This window comes from Osmerus eperlanus, chromosome 7 (genome assembly GCF_963692335.1).
Source record: "Osmerus eperlanus chromosome 7, fOsmEpe2.1, whole genome shotgun sequence".
NCBI lineage: Eukaryota > Metazoa > Chordata > Actinopteri > Osmeriformes > Osmeridae > Osmerus > Osmerus eperlanus.
The window spans coordinates 12,385,061-12,404,504 of NC_085024.1; the positions used below are offsets into that span (position 1 = coordinate 12,385,061).

At 47.3% G+C, this 19,444-nt stretch overlaps 2 protein-coding genes across 8 annotated transcripts in view; both read left to right on the plus strand.

The window, feature by feature from the left end:
• Nucleotides 1–15,668, plus strand: part of arhgef2 (rho/rac guanine nucleotide exchange factor (GEF) 2) — a 43,569-nt gene extending 27,901 nt beyond the window's left edge. For all 4 annotated transcript variants that reach the window (XM_062464921.1, XM_062464923.1, XM_062464922.1 and 1 more), the window contains 20 exons: nt 4,119–4,186; nt 4,771–4,834; nt 5,338–5,470; nt 5,776–5,885; nt 6,145–6,288; nt 6,599–6,849; nt 6,959–7,084; nt 7,764–7,881; nt 8,197–8,445; nt 8,620–8,696; nt 8,833–9,005; nt 9,932–9,999; nt 10,229–10,420; nt 10,704–10,820; nt 11,002–11,060; nt 11,168–11,209; nt 11,354–11,404; nt 11,537–11,914; nt 12,495–12,663; nt 13,589–15,668. In XM_062464921.1, the coding sequence (XP_062320905.1) occupies nt 4,119–4,186; nt 4,771–4,834; nt 5,338–5,470; nt 5,776–5,885; nt 6,145–6,288; nt 6,599–6,849; nt 6,959–7,084; nt 7,764–7,881; nt 8,197–8,445; nt 8,620–8,696; nt 8,833–9,005; nt 9,932–9,999; nt 10,229–10,420; nt 10,704–10,820; nt 11,002–11,060; nt 11,168–11,209; nt 11,354–11,404; nt 11,537–11,914; nt 12,495–12,663; nt 13,589–13,671 (2,672 nt within the window). In that variant the 3' untranslated portion in view covers nt 13,672–15,668. The remainder of the gene's footprint in view (nt 1–4,118; nt 4,187–4,770; nt 4,835–5,337; nt 5,471–5,775; nt 5,886–6,144; nt 6,289–6,598; nt 6,850–6,958; nt 7,085–7,763; nt 7,882–8,196; nt 8,446–8,619; nt 8,697–8,832; nt 9,006–9,931; nt 10,000–10,228; nt 10,421–10,703; nt 10,821–11,001; nt 11,061–11,167; nt 11,210–11,353; nt 11,405–11,536; nt 11,915–12,494; nt 12,664–13,588) is intronic.
• LOC134023095 (annexin A2-like) lies at nt 15,323–18,705 on the plus strand. 4 transcript variants are annotated; one of them, XM_062464928.1, is made up of 13 exons: nt 15,327–15,458; nt 16,039–16,098; nt 16,257–16,353; nt 16,445–16,539; nt 16,641–16,784; nt 16,938–17,028; nt 17,127–17,206; nt 17,400–17,459; nt 17,575–17,665; nt 17,815–17,910; nt 18,201–18,259; nt 18,406–18,516; nt 18,627–18,705. In XM_062464928.1, exons 2-13 carry the CDS (start codon nt 16,054–16,056, stop codon nt 18,687–18,689), a joined length of 1,032 nt encoding a protein of 343 aa, XP_062320912.1. In that variant the 5' UTR covers nt 15,327–15,458; nt 16,039–16,053; the 3' UTR covers nt 18,690–18,705. The 4 variants fall into 4 exon arrangements, with proteins under 4 accessions (XP_062320915.1, XP_062320912.1, XP_062320914.1 ...); XM_062464930.1 differs by having other exon boundaries at nt 16,671–16,784; XM_062464929.1 differs by having other exon boundaries at nt 15,331–15,439.
• The last annotated feature ends 739 nt before the right edge of the window (nt 18,706–19,444 follow it).

The window sequence follows — 19,444 nt, forward strand, 5'->3', positions numbered from 1 at the left end:
GAGTCGGGGGGAGAGATGGGGGAGGGGGGGGGATCTCCTGGCATGGGGTGTAATTATGTCTGTTGCCAAAGGGGAGGTGTGTGTGTGTGTATGTGCTGTGTGTGTGTGTGTGAGCACACACTTGTGCACATGGGTATGTACCACCTCTTTGTATGTGTGAATGCATCTGTGAAAATTTTCCATTTCTGTGTGAGTGTACAGTATGTGTGCACCTGCATATCTGAATGTGTGTGTGTGTGTGTGTGTTGTATCCGGCTCTTCAGACCGATCCAGACAGTGGGTACAGAGTTTTCAATGAAAATCGGAGCTTCAACAGCTGTAGCTCAAGAGCGCGGGTCAAAGGCTATTGATTTGGGTTGGGGGCATAATTATATTTGGAGGGTCGTCGTTGGCTGGAATGTGTGTGTGTTGTGTGGGTGTCTATGTGCACAGGGGTGGTGGTGGGCTTCAGGGGGGCGTGAATACATTACCATCTCCAATGACACTGGAGGTGAACGAGGGGGCGACAGCGAGGGATGGAGAGAATGAGGAAAAGGAAGAGAGCGGGAGTGGAGGAGAGAGATGTGATCCAAGTTAGCACCGTCATAATGACACTCTCTCTGTCTGTTGGTCTTCTCTTAGCAGCCTGAACCTGATAATGTCTCGAGTCGAGGGTCAATTGGATTTAGACTTGATTTGATTTGAGTCCGGATTAGTTTCGTCCGCATGTGTTTGGCATGTCCCCTGTCCAATTTAGGCTTGTTAGGTAGGTTCACCAAATATTGTTCCACCATATTCAATAGATCAATTAGCTGTTTTGTTAGAGTAGTGAAATAGATTTAGAATCCAATCAAAGTATAAATGTCTTTTATTTGTATTAAATAAGACAGACCTGGGCAATTAGAATGCTGTTACATGCTTGTCTGTCAAAAGAGTTGATCCAGTCAGGTCTGTGATGAAACCTCAGTGTGTGCTGAAAGAGGGGCTTTTCTCTTTGTTTGGTGGATCTAGGAAATACCCCCCCACCACCCACCCAGCTGCTCGTTCCACACACGCGCGCACACACACACACTTGCGCGCCCCTCCCCCTGCCTGTAATCTGGAAGTGGTGCATCTGGGAGTGTGTGGGAGATTAGCACACAGTCTGTCACACTGAGGGCCCGCACACACGCACACACACACGTGCGCACGCAGACACAAGTCGTGGAACAGAGGCACACATCGATCTGTACACGCGTCCACGCAAACTGTACACACCATGAGACACGAAACACAATATCCACACAAACGGAAACACTATCCCCCTCCCTCTCTCTCTCTCCCTCTTTTTTCTCTGTCTCTGCCTTCCTCTCTTTCTCTTTTTCCCTCCCTCTCTTTTCCCTCCCTTCTCTCTCTCCCTCCCTCTCACTTTCTCTCTTTCTTTCCCTCTCTCTCTCTTTCTCTCAATCCCTCCACAGAGGTAAGTGGTCCCCAGTTGTACTAAAAGATAGATGAGCTGTGGTTAGCCGAGTTAACCCTTCCATGTTAACACAGTGGGCTGATATTGAGCCGCGTTTCCCCCCTCTCAGAGACGCCCTGATAGGGGGGCCGTGACCTCGTCCTACATACAGCCTGGCCCCTGTGAATTAGGGCAGGAGAACCGTGTGTTTAGGTTTGGGTGCAGGGAAGTGTGATCGCGTGTGTAAATCTGAAAGTGTGTATATATCTATATACAGTGTTTGTGTGTTTCTCTCTGTATGTGTATGTGTGGAGGGGGGGATGTTGACTGTTGACAGATATTCTTTTCAAATGCAGATAAGGAAACCTCAGATATTTGTCTGAAAGTGTTTTTCTGGTTGTCATAGCGACGGACAAACACAAACTGTTTTCAGTTGTGGTAAAATATTTTTTACGCAATGTTTTATTTTGGAAGGTACCTTAGCCATGAACCTATGTACAATGAGGGTTTGATCATCAATGTGTTATCGGGTCCTTTAAAATAAACCGTGGCCATTGTATGAAACACCTTACTGAAAGGAAACATTTGTAGCTACATATGCGGTCTCAAATCCCATCACTGCAGTGCTAACAGTTGACAGGTTTTATTTCAAGAGAATTAAAAAAGATTGGAGCATAATATTTGAATATATTTTTAACTGTTTATTCACCTGTATTGTTCTCTGTATTTTCACATGCAGGGTGAAGGAATAGGGAACATGGATGGCCAGCCCAGACGTTATAGATTGACTGGGACTAGATCATGGCAGACTGTAGGTGTCAACAGGGTGTGTGTGTGTGCGTCAGCCCAGGAGTGTGCATCACCATTACTTACTGCTGTGTCAGGAGATGGAAGATTACTGCCCCGGCAGACACAGATTAGGGCTCAGATTTAGCAGACTAGGCCATTGTAGCTCCTCTTAAAACCTAATCTGAGGGCCCTAGATTACACTCCCAACACAGTTTATCTACAGGTTTATCATAGATATACATCTATGCCCTGGTCTAGTTGTTTTACTATTGGGCCCAATATCTACAAGTGAGTGTGTGTGCGTGTGTGCTTACGTGTGTGTGCGATGCTGAAAGTGAAAGAGTTGTCATTGATTGTACATTCGATATTTATAGACTGCAAATGAAGCTTATATAGGTGTGTGTGTGTGTGTGTGTGGGGGGGGGGGCAGTGTACTACAAGTGTCTTTGTGCAAACAATGTCTGATACCAGCTCCCATCCTTCACAATTAGTTTTTGGTCTGTCTGTATTTACACTGTGTGTGTACTGTGTGTGTGTGTATTTCCACAATGTCCATTTATACGAATGTTAATATGCATATAAAGAATTGTGTGCTTGTGTAGAAGGTAGACATGAATGGGCAGCCTTGTTTGTGTTGTTGAGGCTAGTCAAGGCTCTTCCAGAATCTGTGGCTTTTATGAAGAACACACCCTGAAAGGGGTGTATTTTTAACTTGTTGCTCCTCCACATGTGTGGAAACTTCTGGTCAAAAATAGGAACACCACCAAGGAAATGTGCCCCACCAAAGTGTACTTCATGTTTGGCTGCATTCAGTGAGCTAGCGGACAAAATATGTTTGCTTGGCGAGGACAGTAGAAAGACTGGAAAGAATTGAGGAATATAGTGTGTAGACTTCATAAGGTGACTGTTGTTGGGGTGTGTGTGTTTCTGGCCTGCTGGTCTGATTAGAACAAAAAGCGGTCTGTCTTGTGGACCACAACTCCTCAACACCTCAAGACACTTAAACATGTAACAACTCTCACAAGACTCCCACATGCACACACACACACACACACGTCCCCCTCCATCCCACAGGGGTCTCATATGAGCTGATACAGCACACATATGAATCCAGCAAGCGCCACCTCAGCAAACCAAGGACCAACGGCCATTCGTCAGACAGTTCCGTAGCGGCATGCTGCAGCCCTGACCTCAGTGTGAGATGCTTGCCAGTGCAGAGTGACAGTTATGGATGACTTTAAACAGCACAGCTCTGTGGCTCTCCTATAGCCTCTCGGGCTCTTCCAAGGACAGATTCTGTTAGTCAGGGATTGATATTTTCTCCAGGTCACACAGAACTACCCACACGCACTGACAAAACACTGAATCACAAAAGTGTGTGGAGTCTCTCTCTCTCACTCTCACACACAACACTGCCTTAGACTTCCATTCAACCTCCAACCCCTATAAAAAATGGACTTCCTGCCTAGAAAACATTTGTCAGGAAGTGTTCTCTCTAACAATGTAGAGAGGCAGGGTGAGGCGCTGGCTTGAGGAAGCAGGACAGTTTGAAGCTCTGAGGGCTGGATGTGGTGACGTGGCATATTCCACTGTTAAGGTTACCTCTGATGCTCTTGTCAACATGACCTATTGGTGGCACCTGTCACAAACATGACTTTACACACTGACTCATGCATTTACCACCCCTGGATGTGCAATAACAACTGTCCCGTGATCTCATCTGCCGTTTGCGTCATCCTATCAGCAACAGCGTTTATTTCCTGTGCTTCTGATAAATGTTGTCTCTGTGTTGCTTTTAGCCAGCTATATATGTCTTAGTGTGTGTGTGTGTGTGTGTGTGTGTGTGTCGTCATGTTTCCACCCTTACTGTGCGTGTGGATGTGCGGCCAATCTATGTGTTTCTGTGTTGCAGCCTGCAATGTCACCATCCACAACCGATGTCGAGACACACTCGCCAACTGTGCCAAGATGAAACAGCGGGTAAGTGGACATGGGAGGGAGGGAGATGGAGAGGGGGGAGGGAGGGAGATGGAGAGGGGGGAGGGAGGGACATGGAGAGGGGGGAGGGAGGGACATGGAGAGGGAGGGAGATGGAGAGGGGGGAGGGAGGGAGATGGAGAGGGGGGAGGGAGGGAGATGAAGAGGGAGGGAGATGGAGAGGGGGGAGGGGGGAAAGAGAAGTCTGCACAGGTCCCTCTGATAGTCTGGGAGGTGTGTGAAGATAAGGATACAGGACACAACTGATGCTATCCACCCACTTCCCCCACTGTCAAATCTCCACCATTAATCTTTTTATTTGTAACTTCTTCTTTTATTTTACCACACTTGGTCAAGAAATGTACCCTAAAAGTAAATACAAAAAAGCTTGTACAGCCAAAAGAACTGTGAAGATTCCTGCAAAGTGCACTAGATTAGATTCCAATGATTTAAGAACATCCGCTTGCATACATAAGGAATTACTGACAGTGAGGAAGAGGATTTCTAGGAATCGACCTGTCTGTGCATGGCCTGGTGAAAGTGGAGTGGGTCTAACCCTGCTCTTCTCTGTTCCCCTGGTTGTGCAGCAACAGAAGCTAGCTCTGGTGAGGAACAGCACGGCGCTACAGAACGTGGCTCTGAGGACCAAAAGTGAGTGGGTTTTTTTTCCTCCCCCCTTTACCACTTCCATGCAATTTCCTGTCCCACTCCCTCCTCCCCCCCCCCCTTCTCTTCCCCCATCTCTGTCCCCCTCCTCTCTCCCCCCTTCTCTTCCCCCATCTCTGTCCCCCTTCTCTCTCCCTCCTCTCTCCTCCCTTCTCTCCCCCTCTTCTCCCCCCTCTCTGGGCTCTCCTTTTGCTTCCACCACGACTTCAGTGCAGGAGCGTTGTGGTGCTGCCACCTGTTGGTTGGTTTAACACACGACATCTATGCATTCCGCCAGCTATTTAGATCCAGTTGTGCATATTCCATTTAACAAGTAAAACATTGCATGCGTTGTACTTCTGCTTTGGGCAAACACATTCTTTATGTTTTCAACATCGCATTTCCCTACTTTCTGCTTTACCGTTGCTTTACCGTTGACCTGTTGTGAATTGAATGAGCCTCTTCGCTGATCTCTGTCTTGTCTCCCGTCTCTCCCCTGTTCTCTCCAGCTCCTATGATGAAGGAGAGACCCAGCTCAGCCATCTATCCGTCCGACAGTATTCGTCAGTCCCTGCTGGGCGCGCGCCGCGTTCGCTCCGGCCTCTCCCTCTCCAAGAGCGTCTCCACCACTAACATTGCAGGGTGAGTCCGCCACCACAAGTTCATTGGTCGTTCACAGTTCAGCTGGACCAATAGGAGACAGATGTTGAGATGGTGGTAGATTCATGAAGGGGTGTTAAACAAGACAATGGGCACCATATAGAGGATGTCTTGGTTGATATGGTGTGATGGTGTGTGAATCTAAAGTGAGCAATATCACGTATAACTGATCATGTCTAACTGACTAAAAACAATAAACTTGAGTTTTGGTGCCTTTTCTTTGTGGGTGTGTGCATGCGTGTCGTGTACATGTTGTATTGTCTGTGTGTGTGTGTGTGTGTGTACAGGAACCTGAACGATGACTCTCCACTGGGGCTGCGCAGGATCCTGTCCCAGTCTACAGACTCCCTCAACTTCAGGAACAGAGCCATGTCCATGGAGTCCCTCAACGACGAGGGTGAGACAGCAGGGGAGACCAAGGGGGTGGTGGGGTGGTGGGGGTGGTAGATGAAACAGAAAGAGAAAGACATTAAACTGAAGCAGGATGGATCAGACAGAGCAAAGACTATGAGATTTAAAAGAGGGAAATGGTTATGAATAAATAGGCACCTTTTCTGCCTCCATCCCCTCTCTCTGTCCCTCCATCCCTCTGTCTCTGCCTCCATCCCTCTGTCTCTGCCTCCATCCCTCTGTCTCTGCCTCCATCCCTCTCTCAGGGGAGGTGTACTACGCGGCTATGCTGGAGGAGTTGGAGCGTGAGGGGAAGGACTTTGAGGCGGACTCCTGGAGTCGGGCCGTGGACTCGTCCTACCTGCAGACGCACCGCAAGGACGTCATCAAGAGGCAGGACGTCATCTACGGTATGAGGAGACGCGCACACACACAGACATACAGTGTCTCTCTCTCTCTCCCCCTCCTTCTCTATTTCTCTCTCTCTCTCTCTCTCTCTCTCTCTCTCTCTCTCTCTCTCTCTCTCTCTCTCTCTCTCTCTCTCTCTCTCTCTCTCTCTCTCTCTCTCTCTCTCCGTCAGACCCGGTGCGGTCATCAACAGAAAAGGACTCATTTGAACCCCCCCTCTTCCCTCCTTCCCTTCATCTTTCCTGCCTTCCTTCCCACCCACCCTCCCTCCCTCCTTCTTCTCTTCCTTTCCCTTCCCCTCCCTCCCTCCAGAGCTGATCCAGACCGAGTTCCACCACGTGCGGACCCTGCGCATCATGGAGGGCGTGTTCCGCCAGGGCATGCTGGAGGAGGTGCTCCTGGAGCCGGGCGTGGTGCACGCCGTCTTCCCCTGCTTGGACCAGCTCCTGGCCCTGCACACGCGCTTCCTGGCCCAGCTGCTGGCTCGCCGCACGCACAGCCTGGCGCCCGGCAGCACCACCAACTCCACCATCCACCAGCTAGGGGATGTGCTCACCGAACAGGTGGGCCCACACGCGCGGATGGGTAGATGTACAAGTACCACACACGCATGGAGAGAGAAGCATCCGCACGCACACACACACGCTCACGGCCCCTGTTGTCTGTTGGCAGTTCTCGGGCCAGTGTGCGGACGAGATGAGGAAGGCCTATGCCGAGTTCTGCAGCCGCCACCCCAAAGCTGTCAAACTGTACAAGGAACTGCTGGCCAGAGACAAGAGGTTCCAGCACTTCATACGGGTAAGAGAGGGAGGGGGGATGGAGGGGGCGGGGAGGAAGGGAGAGAGAGAGAGAAAATAGAAAAAAGTGGTGGATGAGGGGCATGGAGATATTATATAATGAAAAATGGGGGTCCAGTTGGAAAGGAGGGAGGTGTGTGTTATCTGTGTGTCTGTGTTCGTTTTTTGTGTGTGTCTATTTTCTGCGCGCGTGTGTGTCAGCGGTGTCAGGAGGTTCCAGTGGATTCTCACATGCCTTTGCTGGGAGGAGTACCGTTAGCAGACAGATACAAATGAATGGGCGGGTTCACTTCTCCTGAGTCCTGATACAAACACCCTCTTTGTGGATGGTCTAGTCTTTTAGAACCGCTTATTTTCATACCACCAGTCACAAGACTGTCTTTGCCTCAAAAGCCATTAGTAATATCTTTGTGGCAGTAATGGCAGAGCTGTTTGAATACTGTGATGAAATTTAGCCATAATATAAACATTTCTAAGAAACACCTTTCTTTTTACGTATTCACACTGGTATTCTCAAGTAGATTCATCCTAGTAGACATCTGTTATGTTGGATTCAGCTCACCAAGATTTCTAGGATTAGTAATACTTAAGTCACATATTTGTACATTAGGTTGTAAGTAATGCTCTTATTGGAGTACATGGGAGACTGCTCAATAACATGCCCTTCATCCCATAATCAGAGGGCGAGCCGCGGTCCCCTGCTGCGTCGCCACGGTGTCCAGGAGTGCATCCTGCTGGTGACCCAGCGCATCACCAAATACCCGGTGCTCATCCAGCGCATCCTGGACAACACTAAGGGTAAGATCTGACCTCAGACAAGGCCCTAGAACTCAGGGAGGAACACTCACAGGGAACACCAACTGACCTCAGACCAGCTGGTCATGACTTCAGTTTTAGCTCATATTTTACACTGAAGCCAGCATACCTGCAACATATTTCCTCTTAACATAGAAATGATCAATACAATCATTCAAGTGGATTCTAGGACTCACTGTCAGTCTCTCTCTCGCTCTCTCTCTCGCGCTCTCTCTCTCGCACTCTCTCTCACGCGCTCTCTCCATCTCCTCCCCCAACCCACATTCTCCGTCCCCCTCCACCCCCGTCCACCCACAGGCAGCGAGGAGGAGGCCCAGTCCATATCCTGCGCCCTGACTCTGCTCCGCGAGCTGCTGAGCTCGGTGGACCAGCAGGTTCTGGAGCTGGAGCGGACCCAGAGGCTGCAGGAGGTGCGGGCCAGACTGGACCCTCGGGCCCAGGCCGAGGTGCGGGGCGGCGGGGTGTTCCGGGGAGGGGAGCTGCTGCGGAGAAGGCTGCTCCACGAGGGGACCCTGCTGTGGAAGACGCAAGGCTCCCGCCTCAAAGGTGTGTGTGTGTGTGTGTGTGTGACTCATGGAATGGGTTGTAGAGTCTTAGTGAGGAAAGGTCTATTTCAGCATGTGAGGGAGTTTGGATTGATGGCGTAATCTTTCTGTGGAATTTACAAAAACCAGTATGTTTCGGAAGTGATCTGCTAACTGACCTTTCCGACCATTTCAGACGTCCAGGTGCTTCTGATGACAGACATCCTGGTGTTCCTGCAGGAGAAGGACCAGAAGTTCATCTTCCCTTGCCTGGTCAGTCGTACAGTCTCGCTCCTCTCTTCTTTCCATTTCACTTTCTCTTCATCCTCGACCTGTTCTAGAAATGCTGCCCACCCCCCCCCCCCCCACCCCCCGCTAACCCTCACTCTTTCTTTTCCCCACCTCCCAGGACAAGCCAGCCGTGGTGTCTCTGAAGAATCTCATAGTGCGGGACATAGCCAATCAGGAGCGCGGGATGTTCCTGATCAGTGACTCCACCCCCCCGGAGATGTACGAGCTGCACGCCGCCTCCAAGGACGACAGGAAGAACTGGATGAAGCTCATCCAGCAGACCGTCTGCAGGTAGGCCGCCACGACACACACACTCACACACACACACTCACACATCCATAAAAACACACTGTTGTCAATCCAATACACATAAACACGGCTTATCCACTGGACTCCACTCACTCAAGTGGGAACTGAACATCAGCTCCCTCACCAAAAAAGCACAACAGAGGATGTACTTCCTACGGCAGCTGAAGAAATTCAACCTGCCAAAGACAATGATGGTGCACTTCTACACAGCCATCCAGGAGTCCATCCTCACCTCTTCCATCACCATCTGGTACGCTGCTGCCACTGCCAAGGACAAGAGCCGACTGCAGCGTATCATCCGCACTGCTGAGAAGGTGATCGGCTGCAATCTGCCTACCCTCGAGGACCTGCACACCTCGAGGACCCTGAGGCGTGCGAGGAAGATTGTGGCCGACCCCTCCCACCCTGGTCACTCCCTGTTCCAGCTACTCCCCTCTGGCAGAAGGCTGCGGTCCATCAGGACCAAAACCTCACGCCATAAGAACAGTTTCTTTCCATCTGCTACTGGCCTCTTCAACAAGGCCAAGGACTCCCATTGACATTCATTCACTTATTTAACTATTATAAGTCCATCTAATGGCAATTCAGTATGCATAAGCCACTTTATCTCAGTATCCGATTGCACTATGTTGACCATTCACGCTGCTCATTCTATTCTTATTTTTATATATATTTTATTTTATATTTAAATTGTTGTATTCTTAGATTGTTTAGTTCTTAGAAATAGTTAAACTTTTGTACTTTTACTTAATTTAAGATCTGTATATGTTTAGTGTTTTGCACCTCCCTGCCACAGTAAATTCCGTGTTTGTATAACATACATGGCGAATAAACCGAATTCTGATTCTCTGTCTCTCTCTTTCTATATCTCTCTCCCTCTCTCTCCCCCCCTCCCTGCCTCTCTCCAGCTGTCCCTCCAGAGAAGACTTCCCCCTGATAGAGACGGAGGACAAAGCCCTGCTGCGCAGACTGAGAGGTAGGCCACGCCGTCACCCTGCCCACCCCCCCTTATCACACTCACAGCCCACCTAAGCCCCCCCTCTAAGAGCCCTCTTGTGGGGTACAGTGGCACTGTGCCTTGCACTGCCGCCTCACAGCTTGAAGGGGCATAGGGGGGCACTTCTTCAAATGAACCCCTTTTCTCCTCCTTCTCACCTCCTCTCCTCCTCCTCCTCCTCTCTTCCTCCTCCTCCCCCCCTCCCTAGCGGACATCCAGCAGAAGGACCGGGAGGTTCTGGAGCTTCTGCAGGAGAGGGTCACCCTGTTCTCTGACCTGGCCGAGGTCACAGGCTGCGGCCAGGAGGCGGCCCCTCCCAACAACTCCAGGAACATGTTCCGGGCCGACACGCCGTACGCCCCCCAGGCAGAGTGTCTGCTCACTGACGCCATCTCCGAAGGTAAATACTGACCACGCACGGCGGGCAAGGCTGATGATGCACTCCGGTTAGGGCATCAGGCCTCTAGCTTTCAGGACTACATTGGATCTCTTTCTTTTCCTGTCATCCTCTCTCTCTCTCTCTCTCTCTCTCTCTCTCTCTCTCTCTCTCTCTCTCTCTCTCTCTCTCTCTCTCTCTCTCTCACTCACTCACTCACTCACTCACTCACTCACTCACTCACTCACTCACTCACTGACTGACTGACTGACTGACTGACTGACTGACTCTCTCCCTGACTCTCCAGTGGACAGACTCAGTGAACTGCTGCTGGGCTCCAACATCGAGCTCCCGCAGAGCTCCAGTACCAACGGAACCAGCAGTACCAACAGTGACCAGAACCACACTGGGGCGCCAGTGAGCAGTGAGTACTTCATTTCGGCCCGCTTATTTACAGGCTAACTGACTTGCTCCTGCAGTTAGCTGAAAACCTTTTAATGTATCCTGAAATGTACATACATACACATGTGTATATATGTATAAAGAACGCTCTGACAATGTTTCCCCTCTGCGGCTGTGTGTGTGTGTGTCACATCAACTTCCAGACGGTGATTCCATTTCCATCAATGGCACTCATGAGACCAATGGAAGTCCTTCACCCAAGGTAAGCCATGGTTCCATAGATAAACCAGGCAATATAAGTCTGTCGCAGGGTGGATCCACCCCATCATGTTAGACCAACCGTAACACTTTGTCTGTTTGCCTCTCCAGGACAGGAATGGTAACCAGCTACAAGACAGGTCCCTCAATGAGGTAAGGGCCTCAATAATGACCCTCTCACCCTCACCTCTCACACCTGCAACAGGTGATGATGCCAACTTTAAGTGGTTTGCAGCATGCAGATGAGTGTGTCTCGACTAGGGGCATAGGATTAATGTGTGTGTGTGTGTGTTGCAGGAGGTGTGCCAGCGACTGGTCAATGTCAGTGCCCAGCTTCATGCTTTGCAGGTAAGGCCTGCCTTCATCACACTCATAAGAATGCATGTTGCATTCCAGAGACTCTGCTAGGATTCTATTTGACCTCTTTTATTTATTGTTCTTTTCACTTTTTTCTCTGTCTCTCTCTCTCCTCCTCTTCAGGCTGCCGTCATCCGCCAAGACTCCATCCTCGAGCTCTGCCCCCGCGAGGGCCTGGCCTCCTCGGCCCCCCCCACCCCCACGCCCGCCTATGCCCCCGCGCCGCTCCACCCCGTCGCCAAGCTCAACCGCTCCATGTCCCGCGACACGGGCCTGGACGCCAGCACGACGGCGGCGGCAGCCATCGACGACGCGGCCATGCTGCAGAGGCAGAACGCGTTCCTGCAGGAGGAGCTGGTCAGGCTGCGGCCCCTGGAGGCCAGGCTGAGGGAGAGCGAGAGGGCCCGCGCCCTACTGGAGCAGCAGCTGAGGGAGGCGCAGGGCCGCAGAGGCAGCCGAGGCAGCAACGGAGACATCGGGGACGTTATGGTGTCTGAGCAGGTGGGACAGGAAGATGGTGATGAACCACACACGATAGATATGGAAGATCTTTACATTTACATTACATTTACTCATTTAGCAGACACTCTTATCTAGAGCGACTTACAGTAAGTACAGGGACATTCCCCCCGAGGCAAGTAGGGTGAAGTGCCTTGCCCAAGGACACAACGTCATTTGACACGGCCAGGAATCGAACTGGCAACCTTCAGATGACTAGCCCGATTCCCTAACCGCTCAGCCACCTGACTCCTTATATCTTTGATTTCATTGAATCCCTAAGACAAAAAAAAAAGACACCGAAAACCTATCATTAAAGTAGAAAACAACGCACTCTCAAGCTTATCTCATTGCTTATTTTGACCAGTTTATTCACAGACGCGTTTCGGCCTAAGCCATCATCAGTGTCTGTACATTTAAACACTGGAGGTGTCCATTAGCACGGCCTTCTTCATGCTAACTCCTACTAAATGCTAACTTAGGTTCAAGCTCAATCATTTCTATCAGAAAATAAAACATATATGCATGTGAAGTCATTTAGGATATGACTCGACTTAACCTTTGACCTTTTCACCTCGACCAGGCTCTGCCCAAAAGAAGAGGGAGTGCCGATGGAGAATCCGGCCCGGTCGCGCCATTGGCCTGCCAGGAACCCGTGGACCAATTAGACGGCGTACAGGAGGGCAGTGAGGAGGAGTCTGATGAGGAACCAGATGTAGTGAGGATTTCACCTCGCTCCGACAGCCCCAGAGGTCAGTCGAGAACCTGATTGAAACATTGTTTATCCCTCTGTTTAGATACGGCACCCCACACTCTGCCTGTTGCTCTCATTGTCCAAATCAAGCCCCAATAGAGGAAAACTCTGGTGTTAAAAAAATATTAATTGCAAGATACCCATTATAAATACTTTTCAATCTTGGTATTGGGGGAAGTTTTGTCCTCATTCAACATTCCTCTACCAAGCACACTGGAATGGCCATTATCATTGTGACAAAGTCCTCCGCCTTCTCTACCACACACACAGATACAATCCGACACACACACACACACACTCAAACACACATTCTTGACAGTATCTGTTTTTCTGAACTTTTGCCGTGTCTCTCTGCCTATTCTTTAACATGGGAAGCAGGTGTGTCTGCAAATTGTTATCTATCTGACACTGGTTGTTCAGCTGTGTACAGAGTGGGCAGGATTTTACTCAAACCCCTCCCTGTCTCTCCCTTTTCTCTCTTTGTCTGACGACTCACCAACAAGCTCTCCTCAACAACCTCTGTCTCTTTTTTGAGCCTTCTTTGATCTCTGGCAGAAAATCTGGGTTGAGAGGTTGAAATGAAGCTGTGGTCGTGAAGTAAGATAAGACAGCGAGAGTCAGACCTTGTTAGGTTGTTTAGACAGACACTCTGTAAACCCTCTCCTCTATAGCTGCTCCATTCTCTCCCTCCCTCCCTCCCCACTCTCTTTCTGTTTGTGTAATGGGTGTGTAACTGCTCTGCCAATATTTAACTTCCCCAATCTGGTTTCACAGTGTCAGTCTTTGTCTTGGAATGTTCATCCGTCCCTACATATGTGTCAACTTACATCCTCTGTTGATTTGATGAGCTTGTTTAATCAGTGATATATTCATCAGTTTGTATTTGCGATCACACTATTAATCCTATGATCTCACCCTCCCAGATCTCCAAGACATCCCAGAGGAGGCCGAATGCGGGCCGGAAGCACGGGAGTCCGAGGCAGACACAGAGACGGTTCAGAGTTAACGTCAACCCGGGCCCCAGGACCGCACCCAGCACACACAATACTACCCAGTAAACCAAACCTGAGAACCAGACCGTCCTCCAATCAGCCAACCAATAAACCAACCAAGCAATCAACCAATCAGACCGTATACTCCTCTTTAGTAATTTCATCTGATCTGTTTTGTTTGCATTGACATAGGCGAGCCAATAAGGAATTCTGCATCTTATGGTTTTCCCTTAGCTCTAAGATGTTGAAGAAATAGTAGTTTTCATGTCATTTTCATTGTGTTATGAGCTTCGTCTTTGGGGATGGATGAGCTTCGTCTTGGGGGATGGATGAGCTTTCCCCGACTCGGCACCTTCTCTGTCGCCATCTCCCGCCGTAGGAGAGGGAGTGAGGGGAAAGACGGGATTCCGAGAACACAAGGATTCGAAAGACGTAGGTTTAGGGTTAGGTTTAGGTATCCGATGATACCCAGTAGGAACTATAATACTGTGTACTGTAACTGCCTGTTGTTGTTTCGTAAGACCTCATTTGAGACTTGCCTTGTCTGGCTGACTGATTAATGCTGAACTCAGTACCGATGGAGGGGGCGGGGTTATACTGTATATACTTATTGAGATGTTTTTGCAGGTCTTAATCAACTCTTGCCTCACCCCACCCCCCAAATACTCTCTCTTGAACTTGGATTGATCCTTTTTCAAACAACCAAATGTTTTTATGTTTTTCCTGTGAAGGCAAGGGTAGTTAGCTCACAAGGAATTTTGTACTTACTTTATATGATAAGCAGATGGGTGTTTTACTATGAACTGTTACTGAACTACTTACCAAGGACCACAGTGACACAAACATTTATTGTTTGCTAAGTAAAACCAACAATAACCAATTGGGAGTTGTTAAATTTCTTAGTAAGGGCTGACTCAACCACATTAAAATGAATATATGTGGACTGTTTTTATGTTGATAGGCTTCTTCAGTATTACAGTCGTGTGTTTCTATGTGGTGTACACTGCACTTAACGGTTGGAAGTCTGAAGAGAAATTAAATTAATATTCTCTATTCTATAAATTGAGGTATATCATACAGTTTGATAAACTTGCATCAATTTATTGGACACCAATAGACCTTTTTAAAATGTGTAACTTCTCACTTAATATGAGTGTATTCAAAACTAAAACAGTTTGATGGGATTTAAGGATGTCCATTTAACTTTAAAAAGAAAAGCACACAATTTTATTGTTGAATGCTACAAAATATATCACAAAGAAGTTTTTGTCTGTATAAATATTTGATCTGTTATGGAAAAAAGAAAATGTTGACTTTGTACATGGTAATGTTGTAATATTATTGTCTTTTTACTTTAATTCTACTTAATATCCTTGTTCGTTTAGTGTGCTGTTCATAAACCTTACAGAATGTAAATGTCTTGGGTGTGTTCATTCTCTCTCTCACTGAATGTTTTCCAATTAGGTGGCAAGGAGATCATTAATAATAATTTCATTAATTATCTCATCAACATTGAGAAAACAAAGTAGAATTACTTCACTGCCTCAATTCTGAAACTCGATCAGGCCCGCTATTATTTCAAAGTTCAATCAAGATAGTAACGTCTCTGTCAATAAAGGTGCGTCCCTGATCATTTCAACGTGCCCTCTTTAAGTTCACAAGCACACTGGGGCTATCTGTTCAGCTGTCCAGACACACCTTAGTGTGGGAGATAGTATTACTTTACAAATCTGAAACGATAGATCTCTCCAGGGAAGCGAATTCTGAATAGGGGCTTTCCAAGTACGTTTATCTCAATCAGGTGAGTTTGGATCTTGTGAGCTAGAATTGCAAAATGTTTCTTTCGAACCAACGAACTACCAATGTATTAAGCTTTTCTAGATGGAATAATCAATAAGAACGAGATTATCGAATGTATTTAAGAAGCGAGAAAAATAAATTGTTATAATAGTCCTCGTGGGACATTTGTTGTTTTGTTAGGCTACTTAATAAACACTGTGGACGGACCATTGCCATTTGTTAAGTTCCGTGACTTTAGTTTCAAAGTTTAGTGATTTTTAGTTTTTAATACATACGTTCATAACTGTTTGCGACACCTGGGCGTTGAAGGAAGGTATTTTGATGGACCTCACCAACTGTCAGGAAGTTAAATGAATTGCTAAACGTTTTTTCAGTGTCTTGCTCCCACTTGAGGGAAGAAAGGGTTCATGGCAATGGGATTTAATTATTTAGGCCATTAGATTTCGCTCGTGCATGGCATAAAACAGTCCGTTTTAAATGTTGAATATACAATAGTGAGTCAATGAGTTAATATAAAATAGAATAGAATAGTAAAAAATATAAAAAATAGAAAGTTGGATTATAAACTGTCTCTATTATAGTCTGTCACACTTGCTATGGAAGCCCTGACAAAGACATTGGAAGTCATTCCCCAAGCCAGCGTAAGTAGACTAGCCTTTATAGTCCAGTACCATACTGAATAACTCATGACTTATACCTACTGACACATAGCATTGAGATCATTCAACATAAAGTTACAACACAAGTAAGCACAAGAAGTAGAGTCATCAAGCCTAACGTGTCCCTCATGTTGCTGTAGGAGATGTGGTGGGGAACACTGGGCACTGTCAGGCCGTTCCCCAACTTCACTGCTGGGAAAGATGCTAGAGAGCTTCATACTGCTCTGGAGAGCAAAGGTACCAGTCAGGTTTGACATGGTTTTACAGTGTGTACATATGTATGTGTGGCTAAGTGTGTGTTTGTGTGTGTGTGTATGTGTGAGCATAGTCGCAGATGTGAACACACTGGTACGAATCCTGACTAATCGGAACAATGCCCAGAGACAGAGCATTGCATGCGCCTACCACAAGCTCACACAGAAGGTACATTGGCCGCACTCTTTCTCTCACACATACGTATACATGCAGGCACAACTGCCAAGGCATCACCACTCACCAAGGCAAACCAACATTGCTTTGCAAAGCTGGTCTCCAGTACCTCTGCTCCCCTGCAGGATCTGTCCCTTGCCCTGAAGAAGGCCCTCTCTGGGGGGCTGGAGGACCTCATGCTGGGCCTGATGATGACCCCGGCTCAGTTCGACGCCCACCGCCTCAGACAGACCATGGAGGTGAGAGGGATGAGCTGTGTGTGTGTGTGTGTCTGAGAAGTGGCTTCACCCTTTCTTTCCCATCTGCAACAATTCGAATGGGTCCGATCCCATGTGGGTGTCTTGTGGTGGACGTGCGTGAGTTCTAGTTGGATTGCCTGCGTGTCGTTCCAGGGGCTGGGCACGGATGAGGAGGGCCTGCTGGAGGTGCTGTGCACCAAGTCTCCACAGCAGCTCAGGGACATCACCGTGGCCTACAAGCAGGGTGAGACACACACACATAGATGCATACACACACACACACACTTTAACGCCCAGTTAGCTTGCACGCTAAATCCTACTCATGCTTGTTTGTGCTTGTAGAGTTCGACCGCTACTTGGAGAATGACCTCATCAGCGAGACGAGTAAGGAGTTCACCAAACTGGTGCTGGCCATACTCAAGGTAATGGATGCATCCATTTTGGATACGTAATAAGATACAGATCAAGTACATGTTCAGAATCAACTATGTATACTGTTGATATAGAGTACATAATACATTTACTTAACTTTGATGTATTGTGGATACATGGATACACATGGATATTGAGCTATTGTACAACTGGGTGAAAGGGAGTTTCTTTTGATGTCAACAGAAGGAAGAGACTAACGTAAAGGGCTTCATTAATTACCAACTCATTGATCAGGACACTAAGGTATGTTTCCAGCTTTATTGAAGCAATGGCTTGTACGCCTTTAAAATGCTCTCAATTCAATTTGTTTCACATCAATTGTCATGGTGTTTGTGTGCATGTGTGTGTGTGTGTGTAGACTCTAAATGCAGCAATCAGTGGTAAAAAAACAGACCCAGCCCCCTGGATCCAGGTGTTAACCACCCGGGATTCAGTTCACCTCAACAGAGGTGAGAAACACGCGCCTTTTCTCCTCTCCTACTCTTTCATACAAGTCAACAGTGTTTAACTCAAAGCCTCTTTATATATTTGGAAGGCGCTTTGAAGTTAAGTTCATATCATTCCAACATTATTATTGTAACACCTCTCTCCCTTTCAGTGTTTTCCAGGTTGGAGGATTTGAGAAAGGAGAGAGTGGAAAAAATGGTTCAAACTCACTTCTCTGGGGATGTTAAAATTGGCTTTCGCATACTAGGTAAGATCTGATTAACCTCTCCGTGCGTGAGTAATATTCTTTTAAAGGGAACATTCTGATATGGCATATTCATGATGGCACTGTCTCAACAGTTTCAAAATTGCATTTCATTATTTTGAAGTCAGAAAAGTCAGATTACTTTTCTGGCCTGTTTGTTTCTGTATTAATTAGCAATCCTCAGCTTTATTTATTTCAACCTCTACCAAGCTTTAAGCATCTGGACATTCACAAGAAAATCAACCGCACGATTCTTATATGTATTTCGTACTTGTGTGTATTTTCATTCTTAGTTTGCTGCATCCAGAGTATTCCTGCATACCTGGCACAGAGGCTGCAGAGCAACATTAAGGTTAGCCTGTCCTATGATATTGAGGATTAGTCCCCTTGGTGTGGCTTTATTCATACTTGGCATGGTGTGTGTGTGTGTGTGTGTGTGTGTGTGTGTGTGTGTGTGTGTGTGTGGGTGTGTGTGCGTGTGTGTGTGTGTGTGTGCAGAAAGGGCGTGCTATGCAGTGGATACTCATCAGCCACAGTGAAGATGATCTGCTTTGCGTCCGAATGGAGTTTCGCAGGCTGACCAACAATTCCCTATACTCTACACTACAGGTATGGCTTCAGACACACATCTTACTAATATGTACAGATACACAATGAATGATCTCAAATACAATAGTCATTGATTCCTTCTCTAATCTCCCATCTCTTCTTTTTCACAGAAAGAATACAAAGGAGAACTGCAGCAAGCTCTTCTGGCCTTGTGTCGATCTGAAGACCTTTAAATGAGATAAAAAATAATAATAATAAAAAAAATCATGTCTAGTTCATCAGTAAATGTCTGTGTGCTTGTTGTCATATTAGTGTGTCTTTGAACCCTGTTAGTTCAAGTATGTTGTTTGTGATGGTAGAATGAAAAAGCTGAATGTCCTTTTACATCTTTCTAAATTGTTCTCAGTAGTTTTGGGCTTTACCGGATCAGAATCAGAATGGGATTTATTCGCCATGAAAGTTTGCACAGACAAGGAATTTGCTTTGGCAGGAAGGTGCATACAATAGACATATACCTAAAATTTAAATATGTGGACTATCTATACTAAGGGTACATAAACTAGCAGTACTAAGTGGGATTATAATAGAATTAAATATACAATAAAATAAAATATAAGTTGCCGTAAATTACAATATAAAAATACAAATATTACAAAAAAATACAAATGTACAAGATACCATTTTGTAATGCAGTGCAAAAAGCAGTGTGTTTTAAGCAAGAAGTCATTAGAGTCAGTGTGGTCCCTTGGCCTTGTTGAAGAGGCCAACAGCAGAAGGGAAGAAACTGTTTTTGTGGCGTGAGGTATTGGTCCTGATGGACCGCAGCCTTCTGCCGGAGGGGAGTGACTGAAACAGGGAGTGTCCAGGGTGGGAGGAGTCGGCCACAATCTTCCTCGCTCGCCTCAGGGTCCTTGAGGTGTGCAGGTCCTCGAGGGTAGGCAGATTGCAGCCAATCACCTTCTCAGCAGTGCGGATGATACGCTGCAGT